Source organism: Pyrgilauda ruficollis, unplaced genomic scaffold (genome assembly GCF_017590135.1).
Source record: "Pyrgilauda ruficollis isolate IOZ18807 unplaced genomic scaffold, ASM1759013v1 scaffold37, whole genome shotgun sequence".
Lineage (NCBI taxonomy): Eukaryota > Metazoa > Chordata > Aves > Passeriformes > Passeridae > Pyrgilauda > Pyrgilauda ruficollis.
In genome coordinates, this window is record NW_024525156.1 from 15,998,505 (window position 1) to 16,015,357 (window position 16,853).

General features: G+C 36.3%; 1 protein-coding gene across 4 annotated transcripts in view; it reads left to right on the top strand.

The window, feature by feature from the left end:
• Positions 1–16,853, top strand: part of RELCH (RAB11 binding and LisH domain, coiled-coil and HEAT repeat containing) — a 76,074-nt gene that overhangs the window by 42,395 nt on the left and 16,826 nt on the right. For all 4 annotated transcript variants that reach the window (XR_005955825.1, XM_041475930.1, XM_041475932.1 and 1 more), the window contains 11 exons: positions 3,764–3,854; positions 7,489–7,560; positions 8,360–8,500; positions 9,002–9,166; positions 9,859–10,006; positions 11,891–12,047; positions 12,588–12,711; positions 13,412–13,460; positions 13,853–13,932; positions 14,696–14,802; positions 15,374–15,473. Coding sequence is in view for 3 of the 4 variants with exons in the window: in XM_041475930.1 (XP_041331864.1) it covers positions 3,764–3,854; positions 7,489–7,560; positions 8,360–8,500; positions 9,002–9,166; positions 9,859–10,006; positions 11,891–12,047; positions 12,588–12,711; positions 13,412–13,460; positions 13,853–13,932; positions 14,696–14,802; positions 15,374–15,473 (1,234 nt within the window). In the remaining variant the exon portion in view is untranslated. The remainder of the gene's footprint in view (positions 1–3,763; positions 3,855–7,488; positions 7,561–8,359; positions 8,501–9,001; positions 9,167–9,858; positions 10,007–11,890; positions 12,048–12,587; positions 12,712–13,411; positions 13,461–13,852; positions 13,933–14,695; positions 14,803–15,373; positions 15,474–16,853) is intronic.

Genomic DNA, 16,853 nt, shown 5'->3' on the forward strand with positions numbered 1-16,853 from the left:
TGTGCTTGTAAGCTACAGTGTAATTTCAGTTCCTTTTTCTGTTTAAAGATGAATTTAAACTGTTTGTTAAAATGATCTTTAGCATCATCATTCATTCACTGATTGATGTCAAAATCAAAACAGCTTTTTTTTTTTAAACCTGTCTTAGTGATCTACATGTTTATTCAGATGACTACTACATTTCTTTAGGAAAAATAGTGCTCTTTCTACATATGGCTCATTACTATGGTAGCAATAAAAAATCAGAAGAATGTAGCAGTGATGTAGGTCTGACAAGGGTTAAGGACTTTGTTTCATTTTGGTTAAGCTTCTGAAACAAATTACACCTTTTGTTCTATAAATTTAATTCTTCCATAGTGCTCAGGCAATGTGACTTTGTACTGATCTTGATGAGAATATCCCTAAGGTTGAAAGACAAGTACCCAAGCTGGTATGGTTCCTTCTCTTAGCTGTGGAACAACTTTTCTTGTTTGATCTGTAGCTCTTCCATTATTTTCATTAGAGATGTTTTGGAAAGCATCTGTGTCTATTGTTGCTCTAGGCTGTCTTCAGACAAAATAGGCTTTGTGAAATAGGTAGAAAGCATTTCTTTTGGAGACTCTCAACCTGAAGTGTTCAGGCATCTTTCTGAACTGTTCCCATGGTAAAATTTAGAGATTAGGTGTAACTGAAAGCCATGGCTTTGGAGACAAAAAAAAAGCTTAAATAAGCAAAAGCAACTTGTAGCATAGTGGCACCATATAGATTGAAATTACAAAAATATGCAGTCTTGATTCTACTTCAGAGTGATTAGAAAACTGCTTCTGAAATGTTTTGAATGTCCCAGTGGATTGAGAAGCTAAAATAATTTGTGGTTGAAGGGGAATTTGCATGTCACTTGTAGTCTCTTATGATTAATTTGTTAAAGGATTGGTGGCCTATCAAGTAGACTTTTCATATCCCCCTATAGGTGTATTAGGTGTGTCTTTTCCAGCAGTTAAGAATAAACAAAAAACTTTTTTTCCTTGAATTTGTTCAATTTGTGTTGCAAATTAGAGATTCATATATAAAAATAACTTGTTTCTATGAGAAATCTGGGAAAAATAGTCTGCCATAAACTCTAGGACAAAGCATGCGTATACATCATATACATCTGCACACGTAGAAATAATAATTGCTTTTAAAGTTGCCATAACCTGATGGAAAACCAGTCAAGATTCCATGAAATAAGAGATTCTGAATAGTAATTAAATAGAACATACTTTTTTGGAATTTCAGGGGGGTTACATTTATAGATTTGTATGGAAGCGTATTATGCATGCTTTGTTTTTATCTAAATACATTTAACTAATATTTTAGCAGTCTTTTGCAATATGAAGTGAGCAGAGACATTCAGGTTTAGTCACCAGAAGATGATGTTCACTATCTCTTGTTACTTATTTACCTTCTGCTGTACTGCACAGGCCTACTATATTGTACCTTGATGCAGCAGCTGATTAGTTGACATTTTTAATTTGCTAAATGCGAGAGACTGAAATGTGACATTGCATTTCTAAGAATGAACCCATTAGAAGAAGTATTTTGTTTTACAATGTCAAATATCTGAAGTATGTTGACAATTATGCAGAAAGCCTGGATTATACCTCTTGCCCATGGGAGATGCATTTTGGTGCTTGGCATATTTCTGTGGTCTTGTACACTTACATAATATGTAACAAGGCCACTTTTATCCTCATGGCTTTGCTCATTAATGTCCCATTCAACTTTTAAAAATGCCTATTAAATTCTATTCTGCAAAGGAGCAAAAATATGTTCACATAACCTCCTTTTTGTACAATTATGTTAGTTTTGGAGGCTAGGAGTCATGAAGAACTGAGATTAATGTTTGGCTCTAATTGGACTAAGATTAAAACATTGCTTCAGTCACCTCTTATTCAGATCCTTACAACTTTCCTTTCCCTGAGATGCTGACTGATATAATATGCTGTTAAAATGATTGCAGTAAAATATTTAAAACCTTATTTTAAAATGTGTTTGAAATATCTTCAAATTCTCATCTTGGTAGGCAGGGCAAAAGGAAATCTGACTTAATTTTGAGGTTTTGTGGAACTTTTTAGAAAAGATTTGATGTAAGAAAAAATATTTTATCCCATTTATAATGCAGAAAAATTCATGTGATTACTGTGTTCTGCTATTTCCTGAGGTCTTGAAAATACATATTCTCTTGCCCAGTTGTGTGATTAGGTGCAGTGTATAGAACCAAAGACAGTAATTCAAATGCCTGTTTTGTTTGCAGTAGAACTGAGAATCACCACAGGCTTTTGTCTCCATATTGCTGTCAGCTGTTGATTTCTTGAGTCTTATCTAATAATTTTTGTTTTCTCCCTACTTATTACCTTAATCAAAGGCCTTTGTGGTAAAGAGGTAAAAAACCCAAAGATTGTGGTAGAGCGGTAAAAAACCCAAACACACACAACACAGAAGAGCTTGGTCTGATTGTTGGCATAAAGAATGCTGGGATTAAAAAAAAAACTTTTTTGATAGGATCTTTCTCCTAAAAAATTCTTGAAGTGAATGAGTCTTTTTTTGATGGAGTATATTCTCTAAGGGGTTAAAAGATAACCAGCAAAATCTCTGCCTTTCAACCTTAATGGGATGCTATTGGTACAGAAAATATTTAGGAGTCTAGACATGACACTAAAATAGTAACAAATTAATTCTAGCTTAAATTTCACAGAGGAATAATAATAAACTCTGAGTGGTGTCCTGATCTTACTAAGGAGATGATAAAATTGAGTCTCATGTCCACACATTATCATTTGAAACTGGGTATTTAATAATTCATGTAGGCTACAAAGGTAAATAGAATTGGTGAATTGCATGCAAAGTTGGTACTATTCCAATCCTATCAACAGGAAAAATGGAAGTAAAAATATCTTACCAAGATAGACACTCATTAAATAAAATACCACAAATGACAATTTAGTACATAGTCTTACTGAAATTTTATATATACCTCTGTGCCTATAAAATTGATGGAACAGTGGCAATTTCTTGCAAACTTTAATGAAAGGTATAAAAGTATAAGAATACAAATAACAGGTGATCATAGATCCTACTGGTTGATTACCTGCTTTCATTTTTTAGTGGGCTTTAGAAGATTTCTCACAAAGTGAAGTTCCGTGTTATGTGTGAGATGACAGTAACTTGCATGTCAGAACATTGCAAAACTATGTCATAAAAGAAATAAGCTGCATGCTCTGAAGAAAGTTCAATAAATCTCACAAATGCTTCTAAATCAAATCAATTTATTTTGGTGAAATACTGATGATACGATAGTATTAGGTAATTTAGATCCTTTTACTGCATAATAGTATTCAGTACTAAGAACTAAATGAGAGATTGAGTCAGAGACTCCCAATCTCAGACTTGAGGAAATCAGATACACCCAAATCAGAGATTCTCAGACTGGTTTATGGAGTTGAGGATCTGCAAGATTTTGGAAAAGGCATTCTGAATATAAAACAGAGTAAAATCATAGAATAGTTTGGGTTGAAAGGGATGTTTGAAGGTCATGTAAGCAAATCCCCACCCTGCAATGAGCAGGGATATCAGTGGCTTTCAATTTAATATTCAGTTTTTAAGTCAGTGTGGATGGTGCGAAATCTTGACTGCAGACAACTACCTATTACCTGTCAGCATGCACTTTTCCTAACTTAAGGAATGTATATTGTATATTATAAAACTTTATTAACAGGTTAAAGCTTTAAATTTATCTTTTCAGACAGATGATACTGACTGGGTGCGTGGCATTTGCCCGACATGTTGGACCAACACGTGTAGAAGCTGAACTTTTACCACAGTGTTGGGAGCAGGTAACTGATTAGTGTTTGCTTTATGCTCCAAAATCAGTTAAAACTTCATAAATTTGAGTTTTACTTGTTCAAGGGGGAGATTTTGGGTTTGGTTTTCAGAAAGATATTTGAATGTTCTTTGTTCTCATCATATGTATTTTTATCTTAACATTAAAAACACCTCAGAAGCAGAAAGCTTATTAAAGACCATCTGGAGAGATTTTAGTTACCTGCTTGTACTTGAATAAGCTTGTTATATTGAAGTGTAGATAAGCACAGGTTCATCATCAGTGTCGTGTAACATACTGCTAGGTAGGTACCTTTATAATTTTTACTCTGCCTTCCAGCCTGTTGGAAATCCATTTTCATTCAAAGATTTTATTAGCTGATTTTTTTTAATGTTGTATTAAGTCCCTGGAGCAATATCCACACCAGCTAGTTTAAATTCTTAAACAGATAATCAAAGACCAAAGTACTCATAAGCAAGTCTCTCATAGTGATCTTTTTTTACAGATACTCCAAATTAATAGAAATAACTGAACAACCAAATGGAAATGTTTTTTACTGTTTCATCTGAGGCATAGAACCAGAATAACATGAGTTCAGGTGAAAATCTGTTGTATTTTCCTACCACTTGAAGGAAAGGGAGTTCATCATTGCCTGAAAAGACAATGAATAACTAAGCCGTGACGGAGTGGGAATGCCTGCTTTGATGGCAGAGTCTTTCTGGTCTGGTAGTTTTCTACTGTTCCGTGCATAACACAGCAATCTGTGTTTCCCAATACAGTCTAAGCTTTAATAGCCTTAATGCTTTCTGACAGTAGAAGTACGAATTATATGCAGTGTTTTTGCTTGTTGTGAATGACTGATGTATCTGGCGATTAAGTGAAGGTCTCATGACATAGTTTGAAAGGAGCCATACAAAGGATTCTGTATTTTTGCCTAATTTTGTAATCAACATTTTGTTTTCTTAGTCCTCATGAAATTTTAACTGTGCTTGAAAAGAACTATCTCACCTCAGTGAGAGCACATTTTTCTCATCCACTTCTTGCTAATTGCTGATGCAAAAGAGAAACGAGTCTAACTGTACAAGTACAGCATATCAGACTGCCAAGTCATACGGCATAGTGCACTTATCTAATGCAGTTTGCCAGACTTTGTTTGGCAGTACTGGAACCAGGTCATTATTTTCTCCATTGAAATACCAGCTGAATCTTACTGTCACAAGTCTTGAATTTGTAGAAGAAACTCTAGTAGAGACATAATTTTCTACTTTTTACAGTAGGTGTGTAAACCATGAAAAATATTCATGCTCTTGGTCTCCAACCAAAATCTGTTTACAGATGCAAAGGACTGGACCCTTAGGAAATTCATCCTTTTCATTGATACATTGTGGAGCTCAGTTATCAGGCTAGACTTTTTAATCACTCTACCTGCTCTTTTGCAGTTAAAATTTGATAACTGACTCAGTTTAGTTGAAGACTCTGTGAATGCTAAAAGGGTCACTCAAAACTAGTGACCAGTTGTTGGCTTCTAAAATTGGAATACTGCTTACTAAAGACAAAAGCAAAATAAATCATAATAAACATTTTAGTTACATTTAGTTTCCAAGGGCTACTCATCTTCTGTGAACACAAACCTGAGAGAAATTTCAGTCTTTTTTCCTCCAGTATGTCTTTGCAATATTGGGGTGATATTTATATTGCCATGCCAGACCACCTAAAACCAGCTGAAATTAGTCATTGCTGTTTCCCACAGGTAGGCAGAGGTCCAGAAGATGATGTGTGTCTCTGCTCCCAGAGGGGAATTTGCATTTGAAAAGATGGCACATAAGTAAAAGATATTACAGAATAATAAAGAAGTTAGGGTTGGAAGGGACCTTAAAGACCATTAGCTCCAAGCCCCATCCAACCTGGCCTTGAAAACTTCCTGGGCATCCACAGCTTCTCTGGGCAGCTTGTTCCAGTACCTCACCACCTTTACACCTAGTAGGTTTTAAAGCAGACTCTTACTTGTCCATAATATTTTTCATCTGTGAAATCTCCATACTTCCAAAAATTATTGCAGGTGCTCTACTGATGAATGAATGCAAAATAATGATAGACACACTCAAAGAACGTTCTCATGCTTGAGACTTCAATGTTTAGTCCTGAAGCCATTAATTTAAGTCTCTTTGAAATACCTTTTCCACACTTGATTCTTGAGAGAGTTCTCAGTAATTTCATACCAGAGCAGTCAGAGTCAGGCATCATGGTTGAATGTGCTAAGCCAGTCATCTCAGAAAGTTGTCAGGTTGGTTGTGTCATTTTTTCTGTGTAAATACACGCTGGCTATTTCCAGCCACCCTTGGATGTTTGGAAATGCTTTGTAAGGCTGATTGCTCCAACACCTTCTCAGGAGCTGGTGTGAGGCAGACTGGCCTGTGTTTTACTGGATTTTCTGTCTTATCCTTCCTGGGGGTAGCAGTGACATTTGCTGTCTTCCAGTCCTCAGGAACTTCCCCCTTTGCCACAACATTTTGTTAGTTGTCAAGAGTGTTCTTTGAATGCCATCAGCCAGATCCCTGAGCACCCATTGGTACATCTCCATCAGGGCCCACACACTAGTGTATGTCCAATTTCTTCAGATATTTCCTGGCCTGCTAGTTTCTGCCCAAGGTCCTCCTGGTGCCAGAATTTGGCATGGATTTTAGGGACCTCAGAGTACTGAAGGCAAGTCTTTCAAGATAGAGACAAAGAAGTCAGTGAGTACTTTGGTCTTTTTTCATGGTGAGATGGCTGCCTCACCAAGGCTATACACTACATAGTAAGAAAGAAACAATTGCACCAAATGCTGCATATCCTATTTTATCTGACAGCATCAAAAAATTCACATTTTACTCTCAGCGTGGTACCATAGAAGTTTTTATTCACAAAGTATTGAAACACTTCATTGTTTCATTGTACAACCATTACATGGACCACTAAATCTGGCTCCACCAGAATGCGCACTTGATTCCTAAGTGTCAATAATAAATAATAAATTTGTAAGGCAGAATTTTCAAGCAACTTTTGAGTAGAAAGGGGAACTATCACAGGATCAAGAGATTCTTGGTAATAGGAATTGTTTTTAGAGGTGTGACATATTTATGCTGGATTTGAGAGCAAACTTGAATAGAATGCAAATGTGCGTGTCTTCTTTTGACTGATTGCTCAACAAGACCTGTGCAGCTCTGCTGCACTGCTTGGCTCAGAGCACTAGAGGGCACTTGTGCAGCTCCTGGAGGAACAGTGCTCCTGAAAGGCTTCATAAGACAAAATATTTCATGTCATGCCAGTTCAGGAGTTATGCAGATTCTTTAGAGTACAGCAGCCCATCCGCTGCTTTCCTTTTTATTCTGTATATGTACATGCTTCTCATAAACATATGTGCTTCTCTGACTCTTTCCCTACTATAAGCTATGTCTTAGAGGACAACTGCCTCATTTTTATGCCTCAGTGCAAGAATTTGAGCTGCTTAGTACCCAGGTGCAACTTCTGTGAGCTCAATCAGTGTTTCTTGAAGAGGTGCAGACACACCCCTCTAACAGGGTGTGCACCCCTCTGCAGTTCATTCTAACCACATTTTGAATGCTGGTTACTGCAAAGCAAATAGTCCATCTGTTTCTCTTTACCAGATCAACCACAAATACCCAGAGCGACGGCTACTGGTAGCAGAATCCTGTGGAGCTCTAGCACCTTACCTTCCAGTAAGTATTAATAGACTCCAAATACCTGCTAGGGAAAGCAAGGGAAAAATCTGATGCATAATGTAAGCATCCTATATAATTTTAAATATTACCAAGTATGTATGTTATGCATAGACAGTCACATTGTCTTCTACGCTATCACACATGAGATTCATAAGTCACTTTAAGAAGGAGAGAGTTTGTTATGAAGAAATACAGGTTAATCTAACTATAAAATGTTTCTAAAAATAATATGAATATTCATGTCAGTAAAAAGGAGGCAAAGAAGAGATAGTTAGGACCAATTAAGGAAACAATCTATGAAAAAGGAACTGGCACCCAACTGTAGTGTTCTTCAGACACTGTGGAATGTTACATCAAGAGTGCTGCCAGCTAGAAGAAGCAGAGAAATTGTCAGTGGTAAACTAAAATTTTAAGCTTCAGAGAAAGGGTGGGGGAAATTTTTTAAATTAAAACCCAGTTTCTCCAATTTAGTGATTAAAGTCTAGGCCTGTAATAGTTTTACTGCTGTTAGTTATTTTTGGTTCCATGTGAATGAAAGGACCTTAGTTCTGTGCTTAGTAGGACAAAAGTCTCTCTAATGAAGCTACTTTTATATTATGACATTTATGACATTTTATATTCATTCAACTTCTATTGTGAAAGCAGAACATATAAGATTCATAAAGAATTTTATGGTTGGAGGAAGGGATTTTGTTTGTGAGCACTAATAGAAGTGGGAACTTTTTATTATAGTTGATACAAGCCTGCATTTCTTGTTTCATTGGCTTTAACAAATGTGTTTCTCGTTTACAAACAGAAAGAAATTCGTAGTTCATTAGTACTTTCTATGCTGCAACAAATGCTAATGGAAGATAAGGCAGATCTGGTACGAGAAGCTGTGATCAAAAGCCTTGGCATCATTATGGGCTATATTGATGATCCAGATAAATATCAACAGGTATCATTTGGTTTGGGTTCTGGATGTATAAAATGCTTTCTGTAGCTATTTCATAAATAATGAAAGAGGTTGTATAATAATAGAGGGTTGTTTAAATTCCTGCATTTTTATTAATTCTTTCGAGATACTTTTAAAAATTGAATATTTATATGTATGTTGATTTTACTATATCACCAAGACAAAACAGAAAAACTACAAGTAGCCTTTGAATTTCAGGTGTAAGCCTTATACAGAAGCTGCTCTAATAGTTCATAATTTGCCTTTAAGAACATACCACTTCACTGCCCATCTGATATTATTAGCCAGTTTGGCATCATCCCTTACTAACACAGATTCGCTTGCTACAACAGAGCCTACCTATAGTTCAGCTTAGTGCTGCCCAGTAGTGTTTCACATAAGTGAAAATAAAGAACTTTTCTCTTTGAGTTTTTGAAGGCAGAGTGGTAAAATGTGTATGTCAATTTGTAGGAAATAATTGCATTCTTTACTGTCTTTTATCAGGGTTTTGAACTGCTGCTTTCAGCTTTAGGAGACCCTTCAGAACGTGTGGTTAGTGCAACACATCAGGTATTTTTACCTGCATATGCTGCCTGGACAACAGAACTGGGAAATTTACAGTTCCATCTTATACCTACACTGCTTAATAAAATTGAAAAATTGCTCAGGGTATGTACTCAGCTGTTTCTACACTGGAGAATTTTCTTTGTGTTCTTCACTTGTACTTGGAAGAAGGAAAAAAAAAAAAAAAGAAAAAACACCAAACCTCCCCCAAACTAAACATACTCTTCTTTAATACTGTTCTGTTTTGTATCCGAATAGCATTGTCCCATGTCTAAATTGTGTAGAATTTGGTAAACTGCAGTTTTTATTAAATAAGCAAGAAAAGTAGATTTAAATGGTTAAGTTAGGCCATTTCCAGTTATGGTCCAGTTTGCACATTTCATTTGATAAATATCTCAGAAGTTCTGGAAAAATTGTATGCCTCATAACTGTCTAACACAATGAAAGAAGATGCTTGCATTCAGAGTACAGATGACTTGTTTATTCAGTTTAGATGCCTTCATCTCTGAGGCAAAGGATCCACATTTCCAAAAGGTGCTGAAAAATGTTCTTTAAAAATATCAGTCTGTTCATCAGCATGAACTGCTCAATGCCAAAGGCTATATTGCCTGGATCTTTTGAGTAGAGGTGACCTGAGAGTGGCAAAATATGCTTATGATTAGGCTAAATTCCTTTATAATTAGTGTGTCTGGGTAGAAGTTCATCACAGATGTGTTGATGCCTTGCCAGGGAATACATGCCTAAGGAACAGATCTTCCAAACTGAAAACTTCCAAATTAATGTCCTGTTTGTTTCAGGAAGGAGAACATGGCTTGGATGAACATAAGCTCCACATGTACTTGTCCGCCCTGCAGTCATTGATTCCTTCACTGTTTGCACTGGTGCTACAGAATGCACCTTTTACAAGCAAGGCTAAACTTCAGGGAGAAGTACCACAAATAGAAGGTAAATTATTCATTTCTGTTATGTCGTTTTTTTATATTGGTCTGCCTTAGTAAATTCTTAAGTAATGCTTCCCTTTTTCACCTCTTGCTGTGCTTGAAATACCTGATTTTCACAAAAAATTTTGATCTATTTTTCTCTACTTCTTATAAGAAGCTTTTAGAAAGCAAGGCAATTTTTAATTGTACTTCCTAAAGGTTTCTAAAGAACTGATTTCCATTAATAGCCAATAATAGCTCAGGAAGGCTGACCTCAGATTCAGTTAATCCTTACAAATTTATGGAGTGAGGAAAAACACAGCATAATGCAGCAGCATCACTATCTGTTATCTATTTGTGTAATATCCTAGAAGATCATCCCATCCCTGGAAGTGTTCAAGGGCCAGGTTTGGTGGAGTTTTGAGCAACCTGGTCTAGTGGAAGGTGTCCTGCCCATGGTAGTAGGGTTGGAACTACATGAACTAGGTGCATTCCAGCCCAAACCATTCTGTGACTGAATGGCCTTGTGGTGAAATTGTCCTTAGATCAGCAAACCTAGCTTGTGGAGTGTTTTCTACTGTTGCAAATACTTTAAAGATGTTATTGATAGCACCTGCCACATGCTGATAGTAGTGCTGTGTGTGAAGATGCAAAGGGAGGGTAACAAAGGAGAATTTGGAAAATAGCTAGTGGTACATTACTGTCTGATACTCCTTTGAAAATGGATACCATGGTAAGGCTCATCTATCTGACTCGAGTAATTTGAAGATGAGCACTTTCTCACTGAGTGGTTACTACTTAAATAACAAATTCAAAAATTTCAGGTTTCAGCCTAGTCTTCTACATGCTGAACAAGCACAGCTCTTTCAGCCTTTCTGCATAGGAAAGGTGCTCTGTCTTTTTGTTCACACTTTTGTAGCCATCCTTGGGACTTGCTCCAGCAGGTCCATGTCTTTCCTGTGCTGGGGACGTCAGAGCTGGATGCAGCAGTCCAAGTGGAGTCTCATGAGAGAGAAGCAGAGGGCTAGGATCACCTTCCTCATCCTGCTGGCCATGCTGTTTTGGATACAGCCCAGGATAGTGTTGGTTTTCTGGTCTGCAAGCAAATATTGCTGCATCAAGTCCAGTTTCATCATTCACCAGCATCCCCAAGTCTGCTCTCAATCCCTTCATATCCCCCAGCCTGCATTGCCCTGACACAGGTGCAGCACCTTGCACTTGGCCTTGTTGAGCCTCATGAGATTCCCATGGGCCTATTTCTCAAGCTTGTCGCTCCCTCTGGATGATGTCCTGTCCCTTAGGTGTGTCACTGCACCGCTAGCTTGGTGTCATCTGCAAACTTGCCAAAGGTGTACTTGATCCCTTTGTATGTGTCATTGGTGAAGAGAGTGAATACTACTGTTCCCAGTGTGGACCCCTGAGAGGCACAACTTGTCACTGATGTCCATCTGGACATTAAGGCATTGACCCCTATCCTCAAGGTGTGAGCATCCAGTCAATTCCTCATTCACTGAAAAGATGATCCATCAAATTCATATTTCTCCAGTTTAGAGAGGATGTTTTAGGAGACTTACAGCAGTCCAGATAGGTGACATCTGTGGCTCTTCCCTCTTCACAGATGTAGTCACTCCAGCATAGGGGGCCACTAGGTTGGTCAGGCAGGGTTTGACCTTGGTCAGTCTGTACTGGCAATAATAATAACACAATCTCCCTGTATTTTCTCTTTTTAACTGAGGGTTACATAATCTCTTCAGAGATGATTTTAACTCACTAGTTTTTAAAAAGCAAATTGATAACCTTATAGAGAAGGCACTTAATAAATTTGACAGTTTATCTGTTGTTTCTGACATCACCTCCATGGTATTTTCATCTTCTTTCATCCGTGTTTGCTCGTTCTCTGCTGTTACAGTCACTAGGTTTCCCCGACCCGTGTCGCCTCTTCAGGATGTCGCCGTCATCATTGGAAGCCGCGAGCAACTGGCGGTGCTGTTGCAGCTGTATGATCATCAGCTGGAACATGAGGGCACCACAGGCTGGGAGACTCTGCTATGGGTAGTCAATCAGCTGTGAGTTCATTTGTGTCTTAGGATACCTAATTTTAAAACATGTCAAAATTTATAAATCTTAATCGTGGTCGGGTTTAACAATTAGTGAATATAAGAATGCTAAGAACAATTGCATTTGAGAATTACTAAAGAGAAAAACTTAATTTGTTTTAGGCAGTTTTATTTTCATGCTGAATTGCCTTTTATTTTATTCAGAAAATATCAAGTCTAGCAGAACATGAAGGTAACTAATTGCTCTGTAAACTTTATTTTTGCATCGGTATAGTTAATTCTCTTATGAAGTAAATATTGTTGTATTCTGACTATCTCGTGATAGCAACAGATGTTTGAACATATGGGTCAGACTTTTCTGGCACTTAAACCCTTGCTTTCTTCACGGGTCAGGAATTGTACAGAGCATGTAGCTAACTTTATTAGAGCCAGTAGTGCTCTGTGTGTGTAAGTATTTATTAATATAAGCAATAAATGTATACAAATGTAAATGGACAAAATCAAAAAGTCAGAGTAGTGTTTAATATCCTTTTGTTTCCTGATTTTTAGGCTACCACAGCTTATAGAAATAGTTGGCAAGATCAATGTAGCATCAACTGCTTGTGTCCATGAGTTCTCTAGATTTTTCTGGAGACTTTGTAGGACATTTGGGAAAATTTTTACAAACACTAAGGTAAGACATTACTTCAAATATTCTACATGCTTGGTAATATATAGTCTCTATATTTCCATTATGTTGGAACACCCACAATTTGTGACCTTTTATATTTTCATGTCACGTTTATGCTTTTCCGTAAGTACATTTAAACCTGCTATTTTTAGAGTTCTCTTTGTATCATTTTCTGGTTTTGTTAATTTTGGAATTGCCTTCTCATCTTGCCCAACCAGGGACAATTTTTTTTTTTAACTGTATTCTTCCTATTTCCTTTGTGAATAACAGAGAGAGGAGGAGAGATCGTCCTAATTCTGGTTATTTAACACCTTTGTTTCTTCAGAGCAGCATGTTGTTCACTCTTTGGAGTGTACATAAGTACTCCACCTTAACTGATTAAAAAATTTGAAGTTGATGCCTTCCCAGCCTGAAATATTTTCTGTAGGTGGTATCTATACATTTTTATCAAGGAATTATATAATTTTTCTCAATAAAATTTTAAAATACTTCAAAGGACATTGTCAAACATCAGAGGATTACCTAAAGATAAAACTCTGTTAGCAGTATGTACTGCCTCCAGAGAGGGGATTGTTGTTTTGTTTTGGGGGATTTTGTTTGCTTTGTTTTGCAGTTATTTTTATTTTTCTAAGTTAATTGACACTGGTGACAGGTCAATTACCATTGACCAATTCTTACATGCGTTTCATCATCCTTTGCATAGGTAAAACCACAGTTCCAGGAAATCTTAAGACTGTCTGAGGAAAACATAGGTAAGTAGCTTTTTACTGAAATAAATTGATCTTAATTACAACAGGAAAAACTTTCAATCTCTTGTTCAAATGACATTGTCAGGCTGAAGGTCTCAAATTTATTATCTTTGTGAAACATTGAAAAAGCTAGTCTTAATCTGAATGGAACCCCCTGAAATTGTATGTTGTGTGTAAAGTAAAAACAAAATCTCAAATCCAAATACCTCTTGAGTATTATTTAAGCACATTTCAGTATATATGCATATATATGCATATAAATTATTCATGTATATGTAAAAAATTATTGAATCTATAATACTTTAATACACACATGTAAGTCTACTATATATAATACATATGTTCTATACTCATATGTATGTATAAAACCTCAATTCTTAACTGTGTTTCATTAGATTCCACAGCAGGCAATGGGGTGCTAACAAAAGCCACAGTTCCCATCTATGCAACAGGGGTCCTTACATGTTATATTCAGGTAGGTTTGGGTTTCTGTTTCTTTGTTGTGTAATAGTGTGAAACTTATTTTAAAAAAATATCTAAACATTACTGTGTTCATTGAAAACTTAAGCTAGGTAGATGAATGGGCAGCTGTAAATACATCTACAAGCAAACTTTTCTAGTCAGGTGGTGGTGCACATTTAGATCATGTGTTACCATGCCCCTCTGTCAGACTTCTGTTAATGTTCTGAAATGGGTTCTCAGCCATTTAACTGTGAACTTGGTAAACATCATGGTGCCAAACAGGTACTGAAACAGGTAAATTGCCATTTGAAGTCTAGTTAGAGTCTTAAAATTTTGATGTTACCTAGTACTAAAACAAGCACACTATTCATCTTAGCTAATCCTCCAGCAATGAGCAGTCAAGTTCTAGTACACACATATCTTACAGGAAAAAAAAAAGAAATTCTTCATAATCTTACAAATTTTTAGTGGATTATGATTTATTAACTTTCAGGAGTCATAAATGTGCTTAAGTACTGTTCTTAGAAGTTTCTTTAAGAAAAGAATTTATGCATGAGTATGTGCTTAGTGGATGAAACACAATCTCTTCATGTGATTGCTTTGAAAGGCTCTTGTTCTTTAAATACATTTTTGAAGTTCCTAAGAAAATTGTTAAATGCTTAATCTCGTTTGTTCTTTTTCATAGTTTGTCTCCTCTACAGCAATAGGTTGCTATCATAACCTCAGCAGTCCTTCCAGCACATTCATCACTGTACTCCCTTGTTCCCTTCTTTCAGGAAGAAGACCGCAAGCTGTTAGTTGGATTCCTGGAAGATGTAATGACCATGCTTTCACTGTCCCATGCTCCTCTTGATAGCCTGAAAGCTTCCTTTGTGGAACTAGGGTAAAGAATATACCTTGGGGTTAACTACATCTAAATACATTAGAAGCTTTTAGTAAAAGCTGCTGATCTATTTGTAATTTTAAACAACTGTGATGCTTTGGGTGAATAAAGGGTATACTTGCTTTTTTTCCCCTGATGTAAATGTAGTTTCTAGGTTAAAAATGTTGCAAAAATAAAATCTAAAGTGTAAAAGAGGAACACCAAAATCCAAACAAAAGATTTCCACAAAAACAACTCATTGAGAAGGCAATGGAAATTGATTTTGTATTTACCATACTATTGTCATTTGTTCTAGGTATGTGTTTGCTTTTGATAGAATTCATTGAAAATTATGTTCTTAAAGTTGAGCTTGGGGTTCTTTTAATTAACTGGAAAAAGGAACATATTTTCTAGACTGCGACATGTTGCAAGTCTTTCAGAATAAGTATTTTGTATCCTTCAGAAAGGATAGATGCTGGAGTTTTAGATTTGTTGAACGAGGAATTCTTAAGACTGCATTTATTGGGTAAAGAACATACCCAAGTCTTGGCAGTATTTTTGTTTGATCAATTGCCCAACTGTTTTGTTCTAGTGCAAACCCAGCTTATCATGAGCTGCTATTAACTGTTTTGTGGTATGGAGTTGTGCATACTTCTGCTCTTGTTCGGTGTACAGCTGCTAGAATGTTTGAGGTAAGTGTTGTCCAAACTGTTTTTCACTTTTTTTAAACTAGAGTTTATTTTTTAAAACAGGGGTTAATCAATGTTGCTACATTCTTGATAATTACAAACAACTTAAATAAGCTGTGTACTGTGTGATGGAGCAGGAGGTTGTTGTTCAGCTGTTTCTGTATCTGTTGTCTGTTGAGCAGCACATCTTTTATAGGTCTGTAGTTAGATACAGGCATCTCTGAGTTTTAACTTCTGCTTTTGCTATTCAACACATCATCAGTAGTCTAATATACAGCTTACTATTTTCAGTAGGTCTTGTGTATGCTCATACAATGCACTTGCATTGCAATTCAAACTAGTTTTCTTTGTACCAGATATGGTGGTGAAGACACACATGTAACCAATTTTATATTTTTTGTAGAAATTAAAAGAATTCAAAAAGAATTTACATTTACTTTACTTGCCTCATAATGGCAGCGTCATTTTTCCCTTAATATCTATCAATTTTGATCAGAATAAAGACTGAAATGTATACCTAGTAAGTTTGCTTTTCTTTTCACATCATGCCTTTGTTTCATCAAATGTTAATTTTAAAAAGCATATGCAAAAACTCTGGGACATACTCCATTGGCTGAACAAAGAGAACTTCCTGTCCTTTGCGTGTTAGATACACATATTTCTAATCACCATTACTTTTCCCTTCTCTTTTTTTGGGCATTTTTCCATATATGTCTCATTTGGATAGCTTTGGAGGGGACCTCTAGCTGAACCTGACATCTTGTGTCCATTTGCAAAAACTAATCTGAAGTCTGCCTCAGAAAAAAAAGCACTTAACATATCCATCAGCTTTCTTTAGTGACACTCTGCAAGTCAGTGCAGAGAGAGCAGTAAATAACCGCAGCAAGCTCCATCCTGAGACTTCAGTTGAAAACATCCAACAATGTCCTTTTTTTCCGGTTTGTTTGGGGTTTTTCTTCCCCTCATTTTAAAAAGGAAATGGCCATTTTTGGACACTGTTACAATCTATTTGCATGTTTTCCCTCTCACAAAAGCATTTCTTATATCCTATTTGTAATAATAAGCTCTTTTTCCCTAATAAATATTCGCCAAACATATGAAAAGCCTCAGTTACAACAGGCTGTTGTCTTGGTTGCAGCTGCTTTTCAAACTCAGCTGATTGTTGATTATTTTTAGGCAGTCTATGCATGCTATTTCATATCTTGTTTCTTTCCATATTACAATTTTTACCAAAGCCTAGGCAGCTTTCTTTTAAATGCTTTTCTTACTTGAAAATAGTAGTATATTGCTGTTTCCTGGATAGCCATGGCATACATATGTATACAGGGTATTATGTAAATTTGGGAAGTCACCTGTGCAAAGAGGTAGTAATAACTGGTTTCA